At 41.1% G+C, this 24039-nt stretch overlaps 2 protein-coding genes across 2 annotated transcripts; one reads left to right on the top strand and one right to left on the bottom strand.

Moving 5' to 3' along the window:
• The first annotated feature begins 2577 nt into the window (after positions 1–2577).
• LOC5579104 (essential MCU regulator, mitochondrial) lies at positions 2578–3274 on the top strand. The gene has a single exon (XM_021851972.1). The coding sequence runs from the start codon at positions 2718–2720 to the stop codon at positions 2991–2993; it is 276 nt and encodes a 91-aa protein (XP_021707664.1). The 5' UTR covers positions 2578–2717; the 3' UTR covers positions 2994–3274.
• A 304-nt stretch (positions 3275–3578) lies between these two features.
• LOC5579103 (protein flightless-1) lies at positions 3579–22809 on the bottom strand. Its single transcript, XM_001657248.2, has 6 exons — positions 22421–22809; positions 18780–19129; positions 15917–18721; positions 5293–5443; positions 4952–5230; positions 3579–4881 (listed from the first exon to the last, which is right to left on the bottom strand). The coding sequence occupies exons 1-6, from the start codon at positions 22481–22483 to the stop codon at positions 4747–4749; spliced, it is 3783 nt and encodes a 1260-aa protein (XP_001657298.2). The 5' UTR covers positions 22484–22809; the 3' UTR covers positions 3579–4746.
• Positions 22810–24039: the final 1230 nt, after the last annotated feature.

Below are 24039 nucleotides of genomic sequence, written 5' to 3'. Positions count from 1 at the left end.
CTGTCCAAATTACTTGAGCTGTATCCAGTTGACAAGTAGAGCTGATTTCGTAACATTGGTAACGCCTGCCGTACAAATCAAATGGAGCTGTCACTATTCCGTACGGAAAAATGTGCCGCTCAATTATTCCGCAAGTAAAAGTGACACTTCGCTCATTCTGGATCAGCTGTCAAAATTACTTTGGTAATTAGCAACAAATTGTATTTGACCGCTCTACTTAGGATGTGGATACCAGGCTTAACTTATGATCTCGCCCTAAAAGCCATTGGCAACCATGTAAGTACACTAAATAGTCACAGAATTACTAAAGTTTATGCATTAATGACTATTTTCTATCTGCCTCTCTTTTATTCTGCTGTGAATTTCGATACTAAATGTCATTTCGCCTGGGTTGAAGCTTAGCGATGCTTCAACCCAGGTGAATTGACAAACAGGAATAAAATTCCCTGCAGAATGAAAGAGAGGCAGATAGAAAATAGTCATAAATTACTAAAATTTAGTCATTCTGTGACTACCCATGTTTCTGAGTGTAGCTCGTTATTTCTGAGAATTTGAATGGAGTTACACGTTATTTGACAATGCTATGGTGAAGAAAAGATCGTTCCCTACCTGCCAATGGTTGGTTTCGATGCTTATTCATTCATTTGCTCAGAAACAACGAGCTACACACGTGGTTACCAATGGCTTTTAGGGCGTTATCCCAGATTATGCGAGAGTTTGCTGCTAATAACCAAAGTAATTTTGACAGCTGATCCAGTGTAAGCAAACTGTCATCATTTTCCTTGTGGATTAATCGAGCGGACCATTTTTCCGCGCGGCAAAATGATAGCTCCATTTGATTAGCACGGCAGGCGTTATGAAACGTTACGGACATTCACTCTACTTGCCAGCTGGATACAGCTCAAGTAAATTGGACAGCTGAAGGATTCCCTGGCCAGTACTTGTCCTATTCTTTTGTACGGTACTTATTGTGCTCTGCAAGATAAATCCACGTTATGCGATTATCTGAAAATGTCGATATACCGTCGCAGTGATATTCAAAATCACCAAATGTTTCAGATTTACCAAATTTGAAACATTTGCGTTCTTGAAGAACGAAAAAATCCAAGCCTACTTTAATTTTGACATTGCGTTTGAATTGCGCGCATATCTTCTGCGCGTTACCGCCGCCGCTGTATTGCGGCGCTCATTTTAAATCCACATACAGCGGCGGCGGAAACGCGCAGAAGATATGCGCGCAATTCAAACGCAATGTCAAAATTAAAGTAGGCTTGGATTTTTTCGTTCTTCAAGAACGCAAATGTTTCAAATTTGCTAAATCTGAAACATTTGGTGATTTTGAATATCACTGCGACGGTATATCGACATTTTCAGATAATCGCATAACGTGGATTTATCTTGCAGAGCACAATAAATACCCATAACCCGTTTTCTAATGTCATGCTGGAATTGAGCTCAAATTTGTGTACACGCTCGTTCAAACCTACTCAGAAGAGAGTAACTTTAACTCACTTTTGAACATTCAAGCTAGTTGTCGAAAGTGAGTGACATTATTCTACTAAAGTGAGTCAATTTTAACTCACTCTTGAGAGAAATGAACTTTACTCACTTTTGAGTAACCACGCATATTTCTGACTCACTTTCAACTGTCAAATACTTGTAAAAATTTCGGCTACCAAGCCAAGATGTGTATTTATTAGAATAAACATTAAAAGTAAGAAAATAAGTCCTCAAACCCTGTTAAAAAAAGAAATTCGATGCAACTGTTTAGAACATATACGTTTTTTGTATGTAAGTTATGTTATCGTACCATTTTGATTTGATCTCATCATCTTTTTTTACAGCTTCATTGAGTACCTAATTTAAAAAATTCACCAACACGTTAATGCTTCCAGTGGACGATTTGCCCTTTGAAGGAAGCACCACACTAGACAACGGATTAGCATGTAACGCCCAGCGGCACAGTCGAAAAACGTTCCTGACGAAAAGTTCGGACTGAAGCGGGAATCGAACCCACACTCCTTGGAACGATGCGGCTAAAGGCTTGGTAACACTAACCGCACGGCCATGAAGCCCACTAGCTTTAGCAACAACGGATTGGATCTCGGATACGCTGAAGACCCGGACGAAAAATAAGTCACTCCAAAATTTCCCGTAGGTCTAGAACTTCTGGCAATCAACAAGGTCAACTTTTATATAAACATTATGCATTGTAAATTTGAATTACATTAAATATACGAATGATACGCATTTTATTTCCAAAAATTGAAAAGCTAACAATTATGATTTTTTTTCCCGGAATATTGTTTAAAAAGTGAGCGACATCTACTCACTTTTGCAAATTTCAGATTAAACGAAGTGAGTAAGTGTTACTCTAATTTTGACATTTGACAGTGTTACTCTAAAGTGAGTAACAAGGGCTTTACTCACTTTTGAGCAGTTCCACTTTGTTCCGAAGTGAGTCGAAATCTACTCACTTTTGAGTAGATCTGAACGAGCGTGTAGATTTGTGGCACCGTGGAATACTTTCGGTGCTGAACTCCGACACGTATCAGCATCGTCCTGGTAGCCCTATCACACAAATGTCATCGTGTTTTCTTCCGAACCTGAATCGAAGAAAAAATAAATCATCACATCGGAATTTTCGTGTGTGCTCTTCTAGTGGTTGTTCGTCGTGATCAGGATTATTAATCGCCGGAGATTTTCCGCAAGGAAAAATGGTGCTCTCCAATGTGGTCCGCGTTGTGAATCGACTCAACTCAGCCGGTACCCGGTCAGGGTTGATGGGAATCCGGCAGCTACGTAGGAAATATACCTACCGAAGCGGTGCACTGAAACCGATGCCAAATGTTATCCCGTTCGGTTTGCTCGGAGTGGTTCTGACCGTGATTCCGGGGCTGCTGATCGGGGCCACCATCAGCAAGAACATGGCAAACTTCCTGGAGGAGAACGACCTGTTTGTGCCCTCGGATGACGACGACGATGACGATTAAAATATGGTAGCGGCGATTGTTCGGACTGCTTTTTCCTCATCTGGATTTGCTCTAATTTCGCATGTGTGGATCGATATTATTTTTAGAAGTGCTGTGGCTGAAGATTATTTACGGCTATGCCAGTGTTATTTCCTTATGCATGAATAATAATTTTAATTATTAGAAGGTGTCTAAGGACAATGCAAGCATAATTTCTCTAAATGACGTATCTGATTGTACGTTGACTTATTTGCGATGGTTAGAAATCCCAAAGTTTAAACAGCCGAAAAAATGGATAAAATCCTTAGAAGTCAGCACAAATCTCGCCTTAAAAGCCATTGGTAACCATGTGTGTAGCTCATTGTTTCTGAGCATTTGAATGGATTCTCATGTTATTTCACAACACTATGGGGAAGAAAGGATCATTATCTATCTGCCCGTGATGTTGGTTTGGATGCTTATTCTTTCATTTGCTCAGAAACAACGAGCTACACGTGGCTACCAATGGCTTTTAGGGCGTTATCTCAGAGTATGCGAGAAATGTTGAAAATCGAAGCCCAATAAGAATCAAGGAAGGTGTGCTTAAATATTGTTTATTTGTGAGTAAAGTTTTAGTATAATTGTACATGTATATAATATAGTTGCACTTAAAATTACTGATGAAAGCAAAATAAAGCTTAAATACAGTTTCAGACCAAACAATAAGATCAGCTAAGCCAAACAAGTATAACTCATTGGTTATTTAAGTTTTATTTCTGAAAATTTAAAGTTTTTGTTTCTGTTCTTTAATGGTATGACCCTTCTTATCAATTCAGAATTCTATAAAGCAAAATATTTAACGAGGCAAGGAAAAATGGAGAAATTTATAATTGAGGAAAACATGATATACAAAACAATAAGACTAGTACAGAAAAGCTATATCATATCAAAATTTTACATGAATTCGATTCCATTCATTATCGTAGTGGACAAACAATGCTTTTTTTCAATTTCTAGAATACTTAGAATAGATAAGTCACAGGATGACGTATATGAAACATATTTCAGAAGTTAATAAAAATCTGTGACTTATCATTCGTTCAAATATTCAACTGAAATTGAAAAAAAAAAGTGTTTGGCTCATTAGATTACGTTTAAAGTTCTAATTGGGGGTACATGGTATACACGCCGCCTTAAGTTTAATCCACACATACTGTTCGATTCAGTGACGTATACATTCTAGGTAACTCTTAAACATAGTCGGGGTATTCCATAATGATAATAAATAGAATCGAAGTCATGAATGATTTTGATTTGATTGTGCTATACTGATCTTTCAGAGAAGTAAACTTTTTTCACTGAGGTGGCCTTATCGTTTGTCCGCAACTGTATATTCAATTTAGAGCTAGAAACAATTAACTGTTTCGAGTTGCTATTCGCCTTGGATCAATATAAAGGAACGATTGTTTTGACGTAAAAGTTTATTTACAGAACTCTAATTTCATTCTGAAAGTTGATAACAAATGTTAACCAATTATAAAAAATATGTCCAATTGAATTATACATGAAAGCATAATTTGCACTGCATAACAAACCGCGCATAAGGCAACCGAACTTACAACTTGGCCAGTACCGATTGCAAACTCGAATAATAGTTATAAATAAATACAATTTCGAAAAATTAAGTACATTCTTGCCTATTGCATACACTATAGATTTCACATCCCTCCTTCCGTACCGTCTCGTCGCATTGGTGCGTTTGTCTCCTGTTTTGTGTTCGATCCCACAGGAGTTCCTACTCCGGGGGTCGTTTGTGCGCGCTCCAGCCGTGGAAGCACTTAGTGAATCGTTTCGATTCCTTATTCTTCAGCGTGAGGAACAATTTTCGCGGCCGTTCCGGTTGTTTGATGCGCATGTGTTGGATGTAAACCTACGACGAATAGAATCAATCAAGCCATTAGGAAAGGACATTTTAAAATGATCCGCACTGTCAACTTTACCTGTGCGGATTTGTAGGCCAGCTTGATTTCCACCTCGCTGCAGCGTGAGCCCAACCACAGGAACACCTGATCGCCATTGTCCAGGATCATGATGTCGTCGTCGGCTAGGTCATCCTGGCAGAAGTCGGAACACTTCTCTGCTACCGTAAAGTAGCCCTTCTCGTTCGAACAACGGAACAGCCGGGTGTAGTTCATGTACTCGGCGTCGGTATCGTACGGTTTGCGACCGCCCAGTGCCACCCAGAAGAAGTTCTCCGGTTCTTCGCCTTCGTGGAGGATCTACGGAAGATGCAGAATAGCGTTAGAATGAAGCTGAATTATTTTATCATTCATAAGATTACCTGTAAGCTGACCCAAGGATTATTGAACATATCTTCGGCGATCTCTTGGATTAAACGGGACTCCTCGGATGTCGTTTTTGAGCCGATCCACACGTACACAATACCCGATTCTGAATCGTCATCCGTTTCAAACGGTACAAATAGTATGTAACTGCAGACATGCAGAATTATATTAGCATTGTGTATTTTTTGTGAATGACTATAGTAAAAAGTACACATATCAGATGGCGGCTAAGTTTTCAAAAGCTCTCAAAAGCAAACCTTTGATAAGAAGATCCAAAAAATCAGATTATTTCAATGAAAACTTAGCGATTGGTTTGCAGTTCATGTAACCTTTAATCAACACCTAGGTAAAAAAAAATGTTTTACTACAGTTAACTCTTCCTTACTCGATATTCTGGTTTTTGATTTTCAGTTAGATATCCACTGTTCAAAAACAATAAAATTATCTTTGAAACATGTAAAAAGATCTGTCGTGATCGATATCACGCAGCGTTCAAACTTTTTTTTTCGTGCTCTAGATATCGTCGATTATAAACCTTAAAAAACACCTTTGTTACGATGAAACCGTATACCGAAGCCGGTTAAAGGCTGGAGTTCGATAACGTCGACCACAGTGCCTCGGGATCGAGCGTGTCGCAGATTCTAATCCGGCGGTCTTATAACAAATCAGCTCGGGATGCAATCTTATCCGATAGCGGAAGCTCCATAAGTGGAGGCCAGAAGCCAAAGAGAAGCAAGCAAGGTACCAAACACAAGGATATGGAGGAGACGGTGGCAGGTCTCACCAATATCGAACAATAAGAGAACACGCATCGGTTGCAAATAATCAGGGTGGCCAGTGAAAAGTCAATTTCAAATTCCCGGTTTTCTCCCGGTTTTTCCCGGTATTTCAAAAATATTCCCGGTTAAATGATATGCTAAGAAACATTATTGCGATTTTTTTTTACCATTTCAAAAAACTTTTAAGTACTTTTTCGGTAGTGTATTTATCATAAACCAAAGCATTTCTATTAGGGGTAGACGGAAATCAGATATTTTGCTGCGCATTCAAATTTTCTGGGCTTATATTGATTCTTCTAAATTCTAGTTTGATGTACACTGAGGCAAAAATACTTAGGTTTTCCATAAATCAAGACTTATGAACCAGCCAAATTATGGTTTCATTGCACGCTTAAACATTTCGAAAATGGGATTATAAGTTTCATAAGTGAGAGCTTTGAATTCTTTAACAACAATTACTTGAAATAATTATCATAGCAATCGCTAGAAGAACTACTCCGCTTTCGATGTTGGCTACAAGTTAATCGAAATCAGATCACATGTTATCAAAACATGTCACTTTTTGTGCACGCCTGATATAAAAGGCGAACAACATTATCGATTGATAAAACGATTTCAGTAAATACCATTGCGTTTATTACCGAATTTCATTGTTTGACTTATGAAATTCATTACTGATATTCTTCACCAAAATCATAAGTAAAACTTACAAATTTCAACAATAATCGTTGTGGCGCCAAATCATAATTATTCCTTATGAAATGATTAAGTTTTTTTGCCTCAGTGTATGAAACCAAATTTTACGACGGTCATTTTAAATAATCATGGAATTTGTTATGAAAAAGTTCAGAGTTAAAAAAGCTTGACCCCCGAGTCAATCTTAGAATGAATCATAGTTTAAATTTTAAACGGTCACATATTCGGTAGACATAAAAATGAATTTATCAATTGTTCAAAATTTCGTTCTATGGTCATCAGCATAGAATTATTTGTTGTTTTATCCCCATAAATCTAGAACATTTTCTCGGGGCAATTATTTCTGATAATAAATAACAGTCATAATTCTGAAATGAATTAGAATTTTATACTATTTTTACCAAGCCCAAACAAGAAGCGAATGGCAAATTTTCAATGAATATCATAGGTTGTAAACGCATTTAATTTGATCTTAGTGATTTGCAAGCTTACTTAAAGAAATTTATTACATCCAAACATTGTAGTTTTTAACATAAAATGCTTCATGAAACTATATGAAAAACTTTTCGCAAAATGTTTCTTTATTAACAGTTTTTAATTTACTGGCTAATTATTTACTGGATTAAAGACATTTGTATACAGAATATGTTCTTGACTTCATTGACTAACTTGGTATTCGAATTCAGAAGCTTTTGTAAAAATCCAGTAAAGTATAGATCGTGCTGGTTAAAACATTACTTGGTATGCAAAATTTTCCCGGTGCTAATTGAAATTCCCGTATATTTCCCGGTTTTCTCCCGTTGATTTGAAATTTCCGGCTTTTTCCCGATTTCCAGGTGCGCTGGTCACCCTGAAATTAGTAATTGTTTCGAGATGTTAACACACGCACCTGTTGATGGGAACGACAATGCAAATACTGCAAACTACGATAACAATAAATCCCCCTCGAATAAGAAAATTTACTGTCCGCCTATAACAGTGCTACGGCAAGATGCTAGGCAGAAACTTAGTTTACTGAAGCAAGAAAACATTCCTGATGATTGGTGTGTTAGTTACCACAAAACAGGTTGAGATTCACAAAATAATCGTTGAATTGATGAAAAAAATCATTGAAATTCTTTATTCATCAAATTAGCAGTGAAGCTCCTTTGAAAGTTGTGCTTTCCGGGCTACATCTAATGGAATCAAACGAACTGATGGCAGAGCTTGACTTAGTTGGGGTTAAACCATCTGAGGTCAAAACTATGAGCACGTCAAATGAGAATATTGGATATCTACAACAGTTAGCTAGGGCGCGGTAAATGGCTGGGCATGGCGTACCATTGGTACCTCGCGTACCTGCAGGAATAAAATAGACCCCTTTGTGCGGTCCTTAGCCTCTTGCCCAGCAACTCCTATCCCTACCTCCTCGTGGTACTGGCCGGGGTACGAGTAACCTTGGGGAAGATCGGGTAACCAACCCCCGGTGGGAACTTTGGTCGTATGCTGACAGGGAAGGGGGGGGGGGTTTGCTTTTGCTCTTGCTTCTGCAAACCTTGAGCGTCTGTACTCCATGTTAGGAGCGGCTCACAACAGCGTCTGTCCCCCATGTCAGGGGCGGCTGATCATCGTCCGAGTGCCAGAGAAGGACTCTAAGCTAAACTGCGCACTATGGCTCTCCGAACATTTAGGGGGAATGGTCCTCCGGAAATCTAAGGGGTTGGTGTCAGGCCCTGCAAGCCAACCGTAAAAACACATCAGCACAGGAACGTCAACGAGAGAATACGGATCGGAACAATCGGCAAAGACCACAGCGACGACAAAGGACTAGCGATTGGAAATTCGGTACGTGGAACTGCAAATCTTTTAACTTCATTGGAAGTACTCGCATACTCTCCGATGTACTGAAAACCCGCGGTTTTGACATCGTAGCGCTGCAGGAGGTATGCTGGACAGGAGCATTGGTGCGAACGTTTTGAGGTAATCATACCATCTACCAGAGCTGCGGCTACACACTAGGGCGATTCAAATTTTAAAAATGTTTGAAAATCCAATTTCCCATATGCTCCTTACTATCCTTATCATAAAAATAGTGTTCTGTGAAATTTTCAGCGTTCTAGGTGGTGATTTAAAGGTGGTCCAAAGACAATGTAGGTTTATATGGAAATTACTATGGAGAAATTTTGAGAAATGTTTCAAACACGCTAATAGTGTAATATATGTAGAAACTTATCATCCCATATTGATAACTCATTTATCAAACCCTAATGAAGAATATTGCTGAAGAAACAAATCCCTTTTGAGCTAATTTTGTTTGGGATTTTTGTACATGTTTTCAGGGTTATAATCCCATATTAGGCTAAATAATAGCAAACAAACTCATGAATATATCTTCTACTATCCGTTGGATTGAATTTCTCTCTTCAGCAAATTTCTTTATTATGGTTTAGAGAATGAGTTTTTACAATGGGATAGTAAGTTTGTACTTACATTCCAGTACTAGAGTGTTTGAAACATACCTCAAAATTTCTTCATAGTAATTTCCATATAAACCTACATTGACTTTGGGCCACCTTTAAATCATCACCTAGAACGCTGAAAATTTCACAGAACACTATTTTTATGGTAACGATGATAAGGAACATATGGGAGATTAGATTCTCAAACATTTTTAAATTTTGAACCGCCCTACTACACACGCGAGCTGGGAACAGCTTTCATAGGGATCGGTGATATGCAAAGGCGCGTGATCTGGTGGTGACCGATCAATGAACGAATGTGCAAGTTAAGAATCAAAGGCCGATTCTGCGGCCGATTCTTTAACTTCAGCATAATCAACGTGCATAGCCCACACTCCGGAAGCACTGATGATGACAAGGACGCATTTTACGCGCAGCTCGAACGCGAGTACGACCGCTGTCCAAGCCACGACGTCAAGATCATCATAGGAGATTTGAACATTCAGGTTGGCCAGGAGGAGGAGTTCAGACCGACGATTGGAAAGTTCAGCGCCCACCGGCTGACGAACGAGAACGGCCTACGACTGATAGATTTTGCCGCTTCCAAGAACATGGCCATTCGTAGCACCTATTTCCAGCACAGCCTCCCGTATCGGTACACCTGGAGATCACCTCAGCAGACAGAATCGCAAATCGACCACGTTTTGATCGATGGACGGCACTTCTCCGACATAACCGACGTCAGAACCTATCGTGGCGCTAACATTGACTCCGACCACTACCTGGTGATGGTGAAACTGCGCCCAAAACTATCCGTCATCAACAATGTACGATACCGACGGCCCCGGTACAATCTCGAGCGGCTGAAACAACCGGATGTCGCCAATGCGTACGCGCAGCATCTTGAGGCAGCGTTGCCGGATGAGAGCGAGCTCGATAGGGCCCGTCTTGAGGACTGCTGGAGGACAGTCAAAGCAGCCATTAACGACGCTGCCGAAAGCATTGTCGGATATGTGGAACGGAGCTCAAGAAACGATTGGTTCGACGAGGAGTGCCAGGAGGTTTTAGAGGAGAAGAATACAGCGCGGGCTGCAATGCTGCAGCATGGTACGCGGCAAAACGTGGAACGATACAGACTGAAGCGGAAACAGCAAACCCGCCTATTCCGGGACAAAAAGCGCCGCCTGGAAGAGGTGGAATGCCAAGAGATGGAGTTACTGTACCGTTTTCAAGAAACGCGGAAGTTCTATCAGAAGCTAAACACATCCCGCAAAGGCTTCGTGCCGCGAGCTGAGATGTGCCGGGATAAGGATGGGAGCATCTTGACGGACGGACGCGAGGTGATCGAAAGGTGGAAGCAGCACTACGATGAACACCTGAATGGCGCAGAGAACACAGGCACAGAAGGTCAGGACAGCGAAGGCAATGGCTACGTCAGCACAGCGGACAGCGGAAACCAACCAGCTCCCACGATGGGGGAAGTTAAGGATGCCATTCAACAGCTCAAGAACAACAAGGCCGCTGGCAAGGATGGTATCGGAGCCGAACTCATCAAGATGGGCCCGTACAGGTTGGCCGCTTGTCTGCATCGGCTGATTATCAGAATCTGGGAATCGGAACAGCTACCGGAGGAGTGGAAGCAAGGCGTTATATGCCCTATCTACAAAAAGGGCGACAAACTGGAGTGTGAAAATTATCGTGCAATCACTATCCTAAACGCCGCCTACAAAGTGCTATCCCAGATTCTCTTCCGTCGTCTATCACCTATAGCAAACGAGTTTGTGAGAAGTTATCAAGCAGGTTTCATCGACGGCCGCTCGACAACGGACCAGATCTTTTCCGTGCGGCAAATCCTCCAGAAATGCCGTGAGTACCAGATCCCTACGCACCATTTATTCATCGATTTCAAGGCGGCATACGATAGTATCGACCGCGTAGAGCTATGAAAAATCATGGACGAGAACAGCTTTCCCGGGAAGCTCACAAGATTGATCAGAGCAACGATGGACGGTGTGCAAAACTGCATGAAGATCTCGGGCGAACACTCCAGTTCGTTCGAGTCTCGGCGGGGACTACGACAGGGCGACGGACTTTCGTGACTGTTGTTCAATATTGCGCTGGAAGGTGTCATGCGGAGCCGGACTTAACAGTCGAGGCACGATTTTCACGAGATCCGGACAATTTGTTTGCTTCGCGGACGACATGGATATTATTGGGAGAAAATTTGAAACGGTGGCAGATTTGTTCACGCGCCTGAAACGCGAAGCAACAAGAGTCGGGCTAATGGTGAATGCGTCGAAAACAAAGTACATGCTGGTTGGCGGAACTGAGCGCGACAGCAGTGTTACGATAGACGGGGATACCTTCGAGGTGGTGGACGAGTTCGTTTACCTCGGATCCTTGTTGACGGCTGACAACAATGTTAGTCGGAAAATACGAAGGCGCATCATCAGCGGAAGTCGTGCCTACTATGGGCTCCAGAAGAAACTGCGGTCAAGAAAGATTCACCCCCGCACCAAATGCACGATGTACAAAACGCTCATAAGACCGGTAGTCCTCTATGGGCATGAGGCGTGGACTATGCTCGAGGAGGACTTGCAAGCTCTTGGAGTTTTCGAACGCCGAGTGCTAAGGACGATCTTCGGCGGCGTGCAGGAGAACGGCGTGTGGCGGCGAAGGATGAACCACGAGCTCGCTCAACTCTACGGCGAACCCAGTATCGTGAAGGTAGCTAAAGCTGGAAGGATACGCTGGGCAGGATATGTTGCAAGAATGCCGGACAACAACCCTGTAAAAATGGTGTTCGCTACGCCGGTCGGAACAAGAAGGCGTGGGGCGCAGCGAGCTAGGTGGATTGACCAGGTACACCAGGACCTGGAGAGCGTGGGTCACAGTCGAGGATGGAGAGAAGCGGCCATGAACCGAGTGAATTGGCGAAATATTGTTGGCGAGGCTTTATCAAGATAATTGATGTAAAGCCAAATAAGTGGAGTAGGAGTTAGCTAGGACAAAAGCAAAATGTAAGACCAGGATAGGCAACATCGTCAACGTACTGAGAGTACCACACCTTAGACTATTCACCCACCATCGAACTCACGCACCTGCAAGCGAAGGAAGGCGTCTTCACTCGCAAGTCGGTCGAAATACACAACGTTCGTCCGAAGTATCTTCATACTATTCGCGATCTCGGAATTTATGGGATTATCTTGAGATTTACTCTTCCTTTTGAAAAGGTGTAAGTCCAAAGAGGATCAGTTTCTCGCCCTTACGGAGCTGATGATACAGTACGTTTACACTGGCAAATAGAAAAAGCAACAGTAGTCACGATATCAGCAACTTCGCTGGATTTTTCAGCAATGGGACGGCAAGCAACAAGCACTCTGGAAGCCTCTGTCTCTATCTCAGTCACGTTCCTGTAACTACAATGATTTGACCATAAAAGTAGCAAGGCATCAATCTGATCAATCTCAATAGAAATAATAAACCATAGAAGAATAATGTCGCTGGTGTTCCCTTTGTTCTTGCTCAGAAAGATGTTGGGTACATAAGTGTCAAACTGCATACATTTTCGCGTTGACATTTATAGCCCCGCCTATCTCCGCCAGCAAGATATGTTCCGACAGCGACATTCTTCTTCTATAGAGCGCTGCATATGACGAGCCTAACCTCACTTATTTGACAGCTGCTGGTCCTGTTGTTTACGTTTTGGACTTAGTCGTTTTTTCCATCATTTTTTCATCTTCGTATTTCTATCACCAGCATGCTTATGGTGACGATTTTCCACGGTAGGAAGATAGAATAATACGATTCGTGGGTATCTGCAGTGGATTTGACCTCTCCTCGCAGCAAACTTCCACGAAATTAAGAATGATTCGAAAAAAGTACACTCAAAATAATCGAAACGTCATTGTTACGTGAAAACATACGTGATTTTTTTCCATCGCACTTTTCACGTAGCTCTTACGTTAATCATAGGTAGCCCAGAATGAACGCATGAACTTTTGAACTTCGTCTATTCCACCGTCGCTAAACGTAAGAGCTACGTGGATTTTCCGGTAGCCTTTACGAAGCGTTTCAATAGGACCTAGATGGTTTTGCATTAAATTTAACTGTAATAAAGACCAATCTTATTTCTAATAGGCTTTGGAAGAAAACTAATTCCCAATTGGAAAATGTAAACAAACTTAAAAGATTGTGATATTTTTATTGTCAATCTGAGCATTTTGATTCCTGTTTGTTTCCCCAATTTTGTAAGTTTGGTCTGTCTTGTTGTAGCCTTCGCGTGCTATAATTGATAGAGGTTATAAATCACGTATAAAATATGAAGTAATGCACAGATTCTTCGGTATTCAAAGCATATTTACCTTGAAATCAATCTTACACAGGGTTTAAAGTAGCAGCAGCTTCTGAAGTTCTTCTAAAATCAAGCGGGCGCCATCTTAGGATTTGAGCTCAACACCGAATGTACGTACACTATGCAGATGTCAAAATGAACTCAGGCACCTACGTGAATTCCACGTAAGCGCGATAGGTAACCTCAGTAAACATTACCGAGTCACTATTTGATGGTTATGAATGGTTTAGTGATCTTTATCTTAGTCAGGTGAAGTGGAGGTAAAATGAATTTGGAATGATCTACGTGATTTTTCACGTAGCAATTACGTTTGGATTTTTTTGAGTGTACTAAGTCCAAACTGTAAACAACAGGACCAGTACCTGTCAAAATTCATGCGTGACGTCACAGTGCAGTGGAGTATTGTGAGCCCGGATCTTAAACAGTGGACAAACATGAAAAAAGCGCGTAATTGATCAAAACATATTTTTGCATTCATTAAATGTGACAAAAATCAACTGTAAACTATTCATGCCTATTCAAAAGTATTGTCACGATAGCACCTTTTATTCTTATTAAATATAAAGTATTCAATTACGCATCATTTTACTTTTTCTAATAAAATCGGAAATGAAATGCATACACGCAAAAAAATTGTGCGGTATAAACTACCATTTTAGGGGGTTAACTTAAGCGCTCGCACCGGCAATTTTCAGCAGACCAGAAATGCGCTTGATTTTACCATGTTTGTTGTCGAAATCAGATTGTTGTAAATTCTTTCTGTCAAATGTACCAGTAATGTGGTAGGATGTACCGTAAACATAGTAAATTGGTCTGAAATTCCATGGTAGTTTCAAGAATGGGCGTAGTCAGCTACAATAGTAATATTTACCACAGAATTTTTTCCCGTGTAGAAAACTTTGGCCCTTTTTCCATGTTTATACTACAGATACTACACACAAAATTGGATACAAATTAATTCCAAATTACAAGATAACTCCAGCTTGCCAACGACAATCAAGGCAGGCTTAGTGAAAATCGCTAGTTTTCAGTTGTTGTGTACCTTCGATCTTTCTGGACAACCATTGAAAAAGGGCCACAGTTTTCTATGCGTTTAATTTTAAGTTTTAATGAAAACAGTAAAAAGAGCCTAATTCCAATACGTTATATTCAGTTAGAATAAACGGTGCTCTCGTGACGTTACTTTTGAATGTGCATGAATTGATTCTTATTCGATTTTTGCTACTTTTGATGAAATGCAAAAATATGCTTTGGCTAATTACGCGCTTTTTTAATGTTTGTCCTTTGTTTAAGACCCGGGCTCACAGTGACAGTTCGTGACAGCAGAATCTCGGCTCACTGTGACGTAGAGAAATTTTGTATTGGTTTCTCCCTCCCAGATCAGCACTATTCTCAGCAAGAAAACTCGATTACTAGATAGAATTTAAGTAATCTGTTAAGTTGTTTCTTTCTTTTTTATCAGAGGCGAATGATACTAGTTAGAACCTCTATAATAAATAATAATAATAGTATAAAAAGATTTGGAATCGGATGAAAGTTCATAAAGTTATGGTTGAACAAAGATCTTTTTTGCGTAAATGAGGAACAACTTTGAGAAAACTACAGTTTTGTCTCAAATTCCGAACATGTCTTATATTCAAAGGTAAAAATTAATATTTTCACAACTTTTAAATGTAGAGGACTTGAGATATAGGAGAATTGAGTATCCTGTGAAGAAATATGAATGGTTGAATGAAATATGAAATCGCTATAAAAAGTTGAGTGTGTGGAATATGAGTCATATTAGGAAATTGGGACAAAATGGTACTTTTTACTAACAGTAACTGTAGCTATAGTTTTAGACAAATTTATAAATTTAATTAAAAAAAAAATTATGCTAAAAGATTTATAATTGGTTTAAAAATTATGAAAACTTTACTGAAGGTAATACTTTATAAGTAGAAAATTAATTTTCAAGTCGCCACCTTCAAATTCTAATATGTATTGTTGCCTCAAAGTTTGAGGTTTCTTTTTGTATAACTTGGATTGGCATATGGACCTTCTTTAGCCGAGTTTAGAGGTATCTGGGTTCGATACCTGGTCGGTCCAGGATCTTTTCCTTATGGAAATTTCCTTGACTTCCCTGGGCATAGAGTATTATCGTACCTGCCATACGATATACGAATGCGAAAATGGCAACTTTGGCAAAGAAAGCTCTGTTAATAACTGTGGAAGTGCTTATTGAACACTAAGCTAACAAGCAGGCTCTGTTCCAGTGGGGACGTAATGCCAAGAAAAAGAAGAAGATATACGAACTTTTAGTTTTGAGAACTTTAAAAAAAAATAAGCCGCACTCTATTCCATATGAACTTACCAGAACGCCGAATTGAGCAGTGTCGCATCCGTCCTGATCTGAATCAAGCGCGTACAGAGAGCACTCCCGTTGGAACGCAAATGGTAGAACTCGACCGGCTGCTTACCCTCCGGCGTTTTCTGCCGCTCCTTCCGTCGACCATTCTTGATGACAAACTTACCCTTGAAGTGCGACATAAACTTGAGGTTCTCCTGCTGCTGATGTATCCGTACCACTTCCAACTCCTCGCCAAACATGGACTTGAACTTTTTCTGCAGCGTGAAGGTGAACGTTAGCCAACCCATGTTGCCGGCTTCGCGTCCCTGCCAGAAGTAAACCACACACTGGATCTCTTCGGCCGGAGCTTGTGCCGACGAGGGTTTCAGCTTTCCGTTGCCCACATTATCTACGGTATCCGTTTCCTCTTCGTCCTCGTCGTCGTCTACCGGCAGACAATATCTGCAAAGGAATACGTAGCACTCGCCGGTGTGGAATATGCCGAGCTCTTCCTCTGGTAACCGGACGAACTTCTTGCCTTCCAGTACAAACGATTCCATGACATCCAAGTCGTAATTCCAGTCATCGGCCAGCTGCTGTGCCTCGATCAACGTCATGGCAGGTTGCCTTGGCATGAACAGCGCAGCCAGATCCGCTTTCGTTTCCTGCTTTTTGGCCCATCCGGTAAGATCGGCTCCTGTCCGTGCAACCGATTGGGCTGTTCGAGTAAAGTCCACGGCGATTATCTCTTCCCAACCGGTGAATTTCGATCGGAATACTTGCGTTTCAGTGCCTTCTTGGACACGGGTAATCAAGGCATATTCTGGCCGTTCAATCATGTTAAACAACTCCTGCGAGAGCTTGATTGCTGCTGCTCGTACTAAACGAGTCGATTTCTTGCCAAACCACACGAAAAGATCCAGATAGCAGTCCAAGATGTACACGTTTTTGCTGTTCAGGATCGTGTGGTGTAGTGTCTTGTTGGGTATTTCCACCTGCGGCAACTCCAGATAGCCCATACCAAGTTGGATTTGGTACAGCCTTGCTGGAATGGGTAGGAAGTCGGGATCTACGTGGTTAGATGGCTTCACGCCTGGCCCTTGTCCATCCGAGAAACCAAAAGCCTTCCAGAAATCTACCCCTTCGCTGCCTTGGTATTCCTGGAAAATTTCTGCCTTATTCTTGCGCTCGTTTTTGTTGATCTTCTCCGCTATCAGACGTGCCTTGGACTTGAGCGTGTTCTTGGATCTGCATCCGTACCACACGAAAATCTGCAAACCGGTATCTAGAAGAAACACATATCCCGGATCCAAGGATTCGTAAGTGACCTCGACCGGTTCCAGGTGGATGTTCGCACCCGCATCGTGAACCCTGTACAACCGTACGATGTATACCAAGTTTTCAATCGTGTAGAATCCGGTTGGTGTTCGGCCGCCTTCGATATACGCCACCTCGGTATCGAACAGGGCCAGGAACTCGTCTGATTCGTCCGCCTGTTCCTCGCGAATTGTTCGGCATCGCGCCCCTAGATAGTTTCTCAAGTTCACTGCGTGGATCGCCGCACAAGCCCTCTTATCCAGCGTCGCTTTTGTGCCAATCCAGAAGAAGATCTCCCAACTCAACTGCCCAGCATCGTCGTGGGACGTCTTCAGCACAATATAGCAATCGCCTTCGTAGAATTTCCCATGCGCTGCTTCCTCGATCTTATTCGGCAGAAAGTTTTCAATCTCCCATATAGTCAATCCCACGTACTGTCCGTCTTCCTCCTCGAATATTTCCGAGTAATCGACCGGAGGCTTCTCCAAACTCTCATCCCACCGTTTCGGTTTCAAGTTTTCCGCCTTCTCATCTTCGAACCCAAGCGAGTTCTTCTCCTTGGCAATGTCCTGCATGCCTTTGAGTATCTTGGCCGAATCCTGCTCGGTAGAATCGGTTCTCGCACCCCGTCGGAGTCGCAGCTTTCTGGCTATTGGATCCTTGCTGCTGTTTGCCACCTGTGCTTGTGCTGGCACATTGGCCCCTGCTAGCCTCAGTTGAGTCTGCAGCGAGAAATCAATGTTGTAGAATGCCAGACCGTCGCCTCGTTGAACCTCAACGGGTTTTGGCGGCATCACCAGATCGGGATTGTTCCTCAGATCGAGCTGTTCCATGTCCGTCAACAGGTGAATCGATTCCGGCAGTGTGATCAGCCTATTCGAGCTTAGATTCAACTTCTTGAGCGATCCACATCGACAGAGCCCCTCAGGAACCATCTCCAACTGGTTGTTGGAAGCAGAAAATACTTCCAACGCACCCAGCTTTCCGATGCTGGATGGGATACCTTCGAAGTTTAACTGATTATCGTTGACGTACAGCCGTCGAAGGTTTTGAAGCTTGCAGAGAGTTGCGGGTAAAAGGACCAGTTGATTGCGAGATAAGTTCAGGGTTTCCAGTTTGGAGAGGTTTTCGATGAGAGGGGAAATTTCCTGGATCACATTGTCATTCAGATTGAGTCGTTTTAGGTTGCCCAGGTTGTAAAGAGCATCCGGGAGTTTGGATAGAGCGTTTTGGGAGAGATCCAGTTCTTGCAAATTAGTCAAGCTGTCCAATGATGTCGGGAAATTGTTCAGAGTGCGCTGAGTGTTGCGCATCTGCAGACATACAAGGTTCTGTAGCGAAGGCAATTGCCGGAGCTGAAACAGCTCCAGGGGGTTGTCATTAAGAATCAATGTTTGCAGATTGGATAGACGTCGTGTCTGTGGGGGAAGGGTCTCTAGTTTGTTGCTCGAAAGATCCAGGAATAACAGATCGGTTAGATTGATGAACAACGACGGAGGAATACATTCGATCCTGGAAATGAAATCATATTAGCAAATTTGAAAACTTTTTCCTTAAATAGCCCACTTACTGATTGTTGCTTAAATTCAACACCAAAAGGCTTTTGGCCTTCTCGAGCCCCTCCGGCACTTCCTTCAGCTTATTGTGCGATAGATCCAACGTCGTAAGCTCCTCCAAGTCGAACAATTCATTCGGTATACCTGAGCTCTTGATGTTATTTCTCCGCATATTCAGCGATCGCAGACAGTTTAGCTCGGTCAGTTCGCCGTAAAGTTTTTCCAACTGGTTGTTCTTCATCGAGAGATGTTCCAGCTTCATCAGTTTGCCCATTTCCTCCGGAATTTCGTCGATCCCGGTCCGGTCCAGCTTGAGCCACTGCACGCCGGACATGTGTTTGATGTTCTTCGGGAATCTTCCATCCTACAAAAGTGAAGGAAACATAATTAACACGATCGTCGACCTTGAACCCAACTCAACCCAATCGCTTCGGGCCAAATTCCCAGAAAACTTTTTAGGTACCATAATCCGGGATAACATTGATCATTTTTCTGAATGTTACTTCGATATTTCGTTTGAAAATGCAAATGTTGCAGGTTTTACATTTTTAAATCATGTACTGCCACCCATAGCTCGAGACTATTTACAGTATTTTGTTTATTGAGAGATTTCTTCTTCTTTCTGGCGTAACGTCCCCACTGGGACATAGCCTGCTTCTCAGCTTAGTGTTCTTATGAGCCCTTCCACAGTTATTAACTGAGAGCTTACTATGCCAATGACCATTTTTGCATGCGTGTATCGTGTGGCAGGTACGATGATACTTTATGCCGAGGGAAGTCGAGAAAATTTCCAACCCGAAAAGATCCTCGACCAGTGGGATTCGAACCCACGACCCTTAGCTTGGTTAAAACAAATGTTTTAGGCGATTTTTTGATTAAGTTGATATGGAGTAACATTGATCACCTATATAAACAACTTTCGGTAATACTGAAAATGTCGTTACTTATTTAAATCATGGCTTCTGAAGCCGAATATGAAGGCTAAACACTTACAAATCATTTACTTTTTGAGTTATTTTAAAATTAAAAACACCTCGAACCACGGAATAAGCCTAAAGGTAGACAATTTTCTAAGGGAATTTTACATTTCTATCAGTAATGCGGTAATGTTGCCTAATTGAGCATACTTATAAAAGTTTTGACAACGGAATCGTTTTCGGCGATGTCATTTTTAGTAAGAACCGCATCTTGCTTGCTTATATCGTTTGCAGAACTTATGTGAGACATGAATCCTCGGCAGTGTCATCCTTAACAATTAAAATCATTATTTCGAAAAGTTGACAAATTTACGCATAAGGTAAACGCAATTTTCACAAAAATATTAACTTTTTTTAGCTCATGAATATAAGAAAGAGAAGCACCATTCATGAATTGGAAATGTTCCATCAATAAATGATAATACGAACTTTTGATGAGGTGAGTCATTCCGATCAATGTTACCCCGTTGATCAATGATACCCCGGATTACAGTACTGCAGAATGGACTGAAAGATAATCTTCCCAATTACTTTGATTTATTGTTTTGGGTAAGATTCTGTCTACCAGAAATCAGTTTTAAACTACTCTGAAATCCCTAATCCAACTCTAAGATAAGAATTTGTGTGGATTAATAAAATTTTAAGAACATAGATGTAAACCACGGTTTGAATATTTTAAATTTATTTTCTTGCTATTTGTCATATCTTTGTATTTTTTTTTTCATCTTTATTAACGTGTTTTTTAACATTGATATCTCTGTAGATTTTACTGCTTTTCTATATAAGTATATTGAAAGTATACTTTCAATTCATGTGTTTATCGGAGCAAAGGCAACAAAGGGAGAGACACTCGGAAAGGTTGTTCAGATTTCACAGATAGGATGATACTACAATCGTTTGATCCGGATAGTTTGTGAATAGGAATTTCTCAATAATTTTGAATGCCGCGAAATCAACCCATTCGACAAAATACGAATATTTTGTTTCTGTGTTTTGCTTATTAATTATTTAGTGTAAATCTTGTATATTATATTGCTCCGTCTAGATTAACTAACGTGCAAAGTATAATTTTTGAACAACTCGCTTTGCTAGTGCACATCATGCATCTTATTGAGAATTTAGTTGTGAAATCGAACTTCGCACGTTGATTAACATAGCGGAATTTGGGGCAAGTGTGCCTCTTTCAACAACTTCTTCTCTGTCTCCGAAGCTTATCGAACCCATCAATCTAGCCGAACCTATCATGATATAAAAAGAAAATCTAAAAGTATTAGTATTTTTCAGCACTATGGGGCAAGTGCGTCATCTAGGTGGGGCTATTCATATTTTTTACTAATCAGAGTCTTAATGCCAATTCAAAACGAATGTTTAAATTAACCGTCATAAGGGAATGCTTTCCAACAAGATTCATCAAATGCTGTATTATCTACTTGTCAATCCGGCGGTGTCTTAAAAAGGAATGAGTGAAATTGTTATTTTTATTGTCAATCTATCGAGCTTTTCACGAGCGCTAATGGCTGCCGCAAGCAAATTCGCTTTCTGGTAGGAATCAGACAATTTGACGCTTGGATTGGTTCCGTTCAATCTAAAACGACTCAAGTCAAACGTCAAATCGCCTGATCTCGACGAAACACTGGTAGAATTAATTGGTTCATAAATTTCGAAAAATATTCCTTGCGAAATTTTTTTTGAGCAATTACTGTGATAACTCGTGGGCTTTCTTGGAAGAACTCCTGTGAGAATCTTTGGAAAACCTGCTAAAACTGCTACTGGCAAATCGATGGAAACCTGGACTTAGGGGACAAATCTCTAAAGCAGAATATCATTTTGATTTTTTTTTATATTAACTCCTGTGGTTTCGTGGTAAGATATTCTGAATCAAAATTCAGGAGAAGAAAATTGTGACTGCCGAGACCATTTTGGTTAAAAAACACTTAAGAGACCATTACTTTAAAATACAGAATTACGATAATGTAGAGACCAAATCTCGCATAACTTATGATCTCGCTCTAAAAGCCATTGATAACCGGAATTGTAGCTTCGTTGTTATGCAAATGAAGGGATAAAGATTAAAACTATCACCACTGGGAGATACATAAGGATCTTCTCTCCATTGAAGGATTGTTAATTAATCTGAAAATCCAATCGTTAGCTCAATAACAAAAAGCTACACACTCGGTTACCAATGGCTTTTATTGCGAGATCACAATTAGGGTTTATTCACAAATTTCATAACGCCAAAAATTATCATTTTCGACACCCACCCACCCCCTCGTAATGCATTTTTATGATTTTTTTCGAATTTTGTATGAACTGTAACATCTTGAAGACACCTACCCACCCTCTTCAGCGTTGACATTTTTATGGTTCAATCTCTAAAATGAGACCTGCAATCAGCCCTGTAATTCCTAAAACTTAGCCGACACCCTAAAATAGTGACTCGCTACCAGTCCTGCTTACGAAAACAACAAAACAAGGAAACATTCGAAGGAATTCCCTTTGTTTTTTATTCCCATATATTGTTGCGTAGCATCGCTGTTTTGCAACCCCAGCGAAATCCGCATTCGGTAAGCCAAAAATAGACATCCTCTTGGGGGAAAAAGTATGTCAGCGCCACTGTCGTCTCGTGACAAAATTTCTTACCCCACTAAAATCGAACTCCAGACGAAGATACTTACGCTGAAATCATTGAAGGTGAAATCGATTCCCCGCACAAAGGGTAGAACACCTGTCGAACTCATCCTCGCAATGTCCACCGTGGCTCGGGGAACCAAAATTCCTGCCAGCTAAATTCCAATTTTGTTATTGTTGGTCTTCCTCCTGCAGTTCGCACTATAATTACACCACCCACTTCGTTTTCCACGATTTTCCACTTCAACCCGTCGATTACGGTTAGAACTCCACTTGCTTGGCACGCCCACGGATGTAATGAATCATCACAGGTGCTATTGAATTGGCAATTTCGGTGATAATACTGTGAAAAATTGAACAATATTATGCACTTGCGGAGAACAAACGAGATCCCGTTCCTCCATTAACATTTTTGCACTCATGACTGTGTTGGGTTGGAAGCGGGGGAGGATTTTGACAGTTGGAAAATGCGATATAACTGAGAACGTGATCCATTGGAAGGATGGCGTTTCCGGGATTTTTAAAACCAGATTTCCCGGGATTTTCATGCAATGTATAGAGAAAAATTACACTGAACCTTGAAAATTGAAGACACCCTTTTTCAAATGACTACAATCAACTAAGGGTCTATTCACAAATTTCATAACGCCAAAAATGGCCATTTTTGATACCCACCCACCCCCTCGTAACGCTTTTTGTATTGATGTTCCAAAAAAATTATATGAGCTGTAACAATCTCAGTACACCCATCCACCCCCTTCAGTATTATGACATTTGTGAACAAGCCCTTAAGGTCTATAGACCTTAGTGACATTTGAACTCACGAACATTCGCATACGCTCGTCACTCGTCATACACAGTTTTTTTGTTTTCCTCAACCAAACTTGCATACACTTTCCAGACAAATCGAAATGCATATGAAAATATTACCCAATTTGAAATATTTATAACCAGATTCTGGGTGTTTTTTTTTTTAAAGACAGGGTGCATATTGTTTTCCTCTAAGTTTCACAAACACTTCTACATTAGGGCACTTATATAATTAAGCGTGATAACCACTATTCACAAATTTCATAACGCCATTTTCAACAACCACCCACCCTCCATAACGCATTTTATAAGATTATTTTGATGTACAGTTCGCTGCTAAAGCCAAGTACGGACCTGAAACGTAAATCACTCAAGTAAAATTTCTCCTTTTTACCCAAGTAATTTTGACAGCTGATTCAGTATGAGCGAAATGTCACTTTTACTTGCGGAATAATTGAGCGGCACATTTTTCCGTTCGGAAAAGTGACAGCTCCCTTTGATTTGTACGGCAGGCGTTACCGACGTTATGAAATCAGCACTACTTCTCAGCTGCGTACAGCTCAAGTAATTTCGGTAGCGGAATCATTCCTTGACCGTTTCTTGTCCTATCCTTTTGCACAGTACTTATGATCAGCGTACCGGCCATAATTACCAAAGTAATTTTGACAGCTGATCCAGTATGAGCGAACGGTCACTATTTTCCTTGCGGAATAATCGAACGGACCCTTTTTCTGCGCGTCAAAATGACAGCCCCATTGGATTAGCACGGCAGGCGTTATGAAACGTTACGGACATTCGCTCTACTTGCCAACTGGATACAGCTAAAGTAAATTGGACAGCTGAAGCATTCCCTGCA

This window comes from Aedes aegypti, chromosome 3 (genome assembly GCF_002204515.2).
Source record: "Aedes aegypti strain LVP_AGWG chromosome 3, AaegL5.0 Primary Assembly, whole genome shotgun sequence".
Classification (NCBI taxonomy): Eukaryota; Metazoa; Arthropoda; class Insecta; order Diptera; family Culicidae; genus Aedes; species Aedes aegypti.
Note: the sequence above shows the minus strand (reverse complement) of the source record. Positions and strands in the feature narration are given on the sequence as shown.

Excerpts from the sequence above, each read along its gene's own strand:
- LOC5579104 (XM_021851972.1), top strand. The coding sequence starts at position 2,718 with ATGGTGCTCTCCAATGTGGTCCGCGTTGTGAATCGACTCAACTCAGCC.
- LOC5579103 (XM_001657248.2), bottom strand. The coding sequence starts at position 22,483 with ATGAGTTCGACAGGTGTTCTACCCTTTGTGCGGGGAATCGATTTCACC. Across the intron at positions 19,130-22,420 it reads TCACCTTCAATGATTTCAGC|GATGGAAGATTCCCGAAGAA; the intron begins GTAAGTATCTTC and ends TCACTTTTGTAG. Across the intron at positions 5,444-15,916 it reads CTGCTCAATTCGGCGTTCTG|TTACATACTATTTGTACCGT; the intron begins GTAAGTTCATAT and ends GCATGTCTGCAG.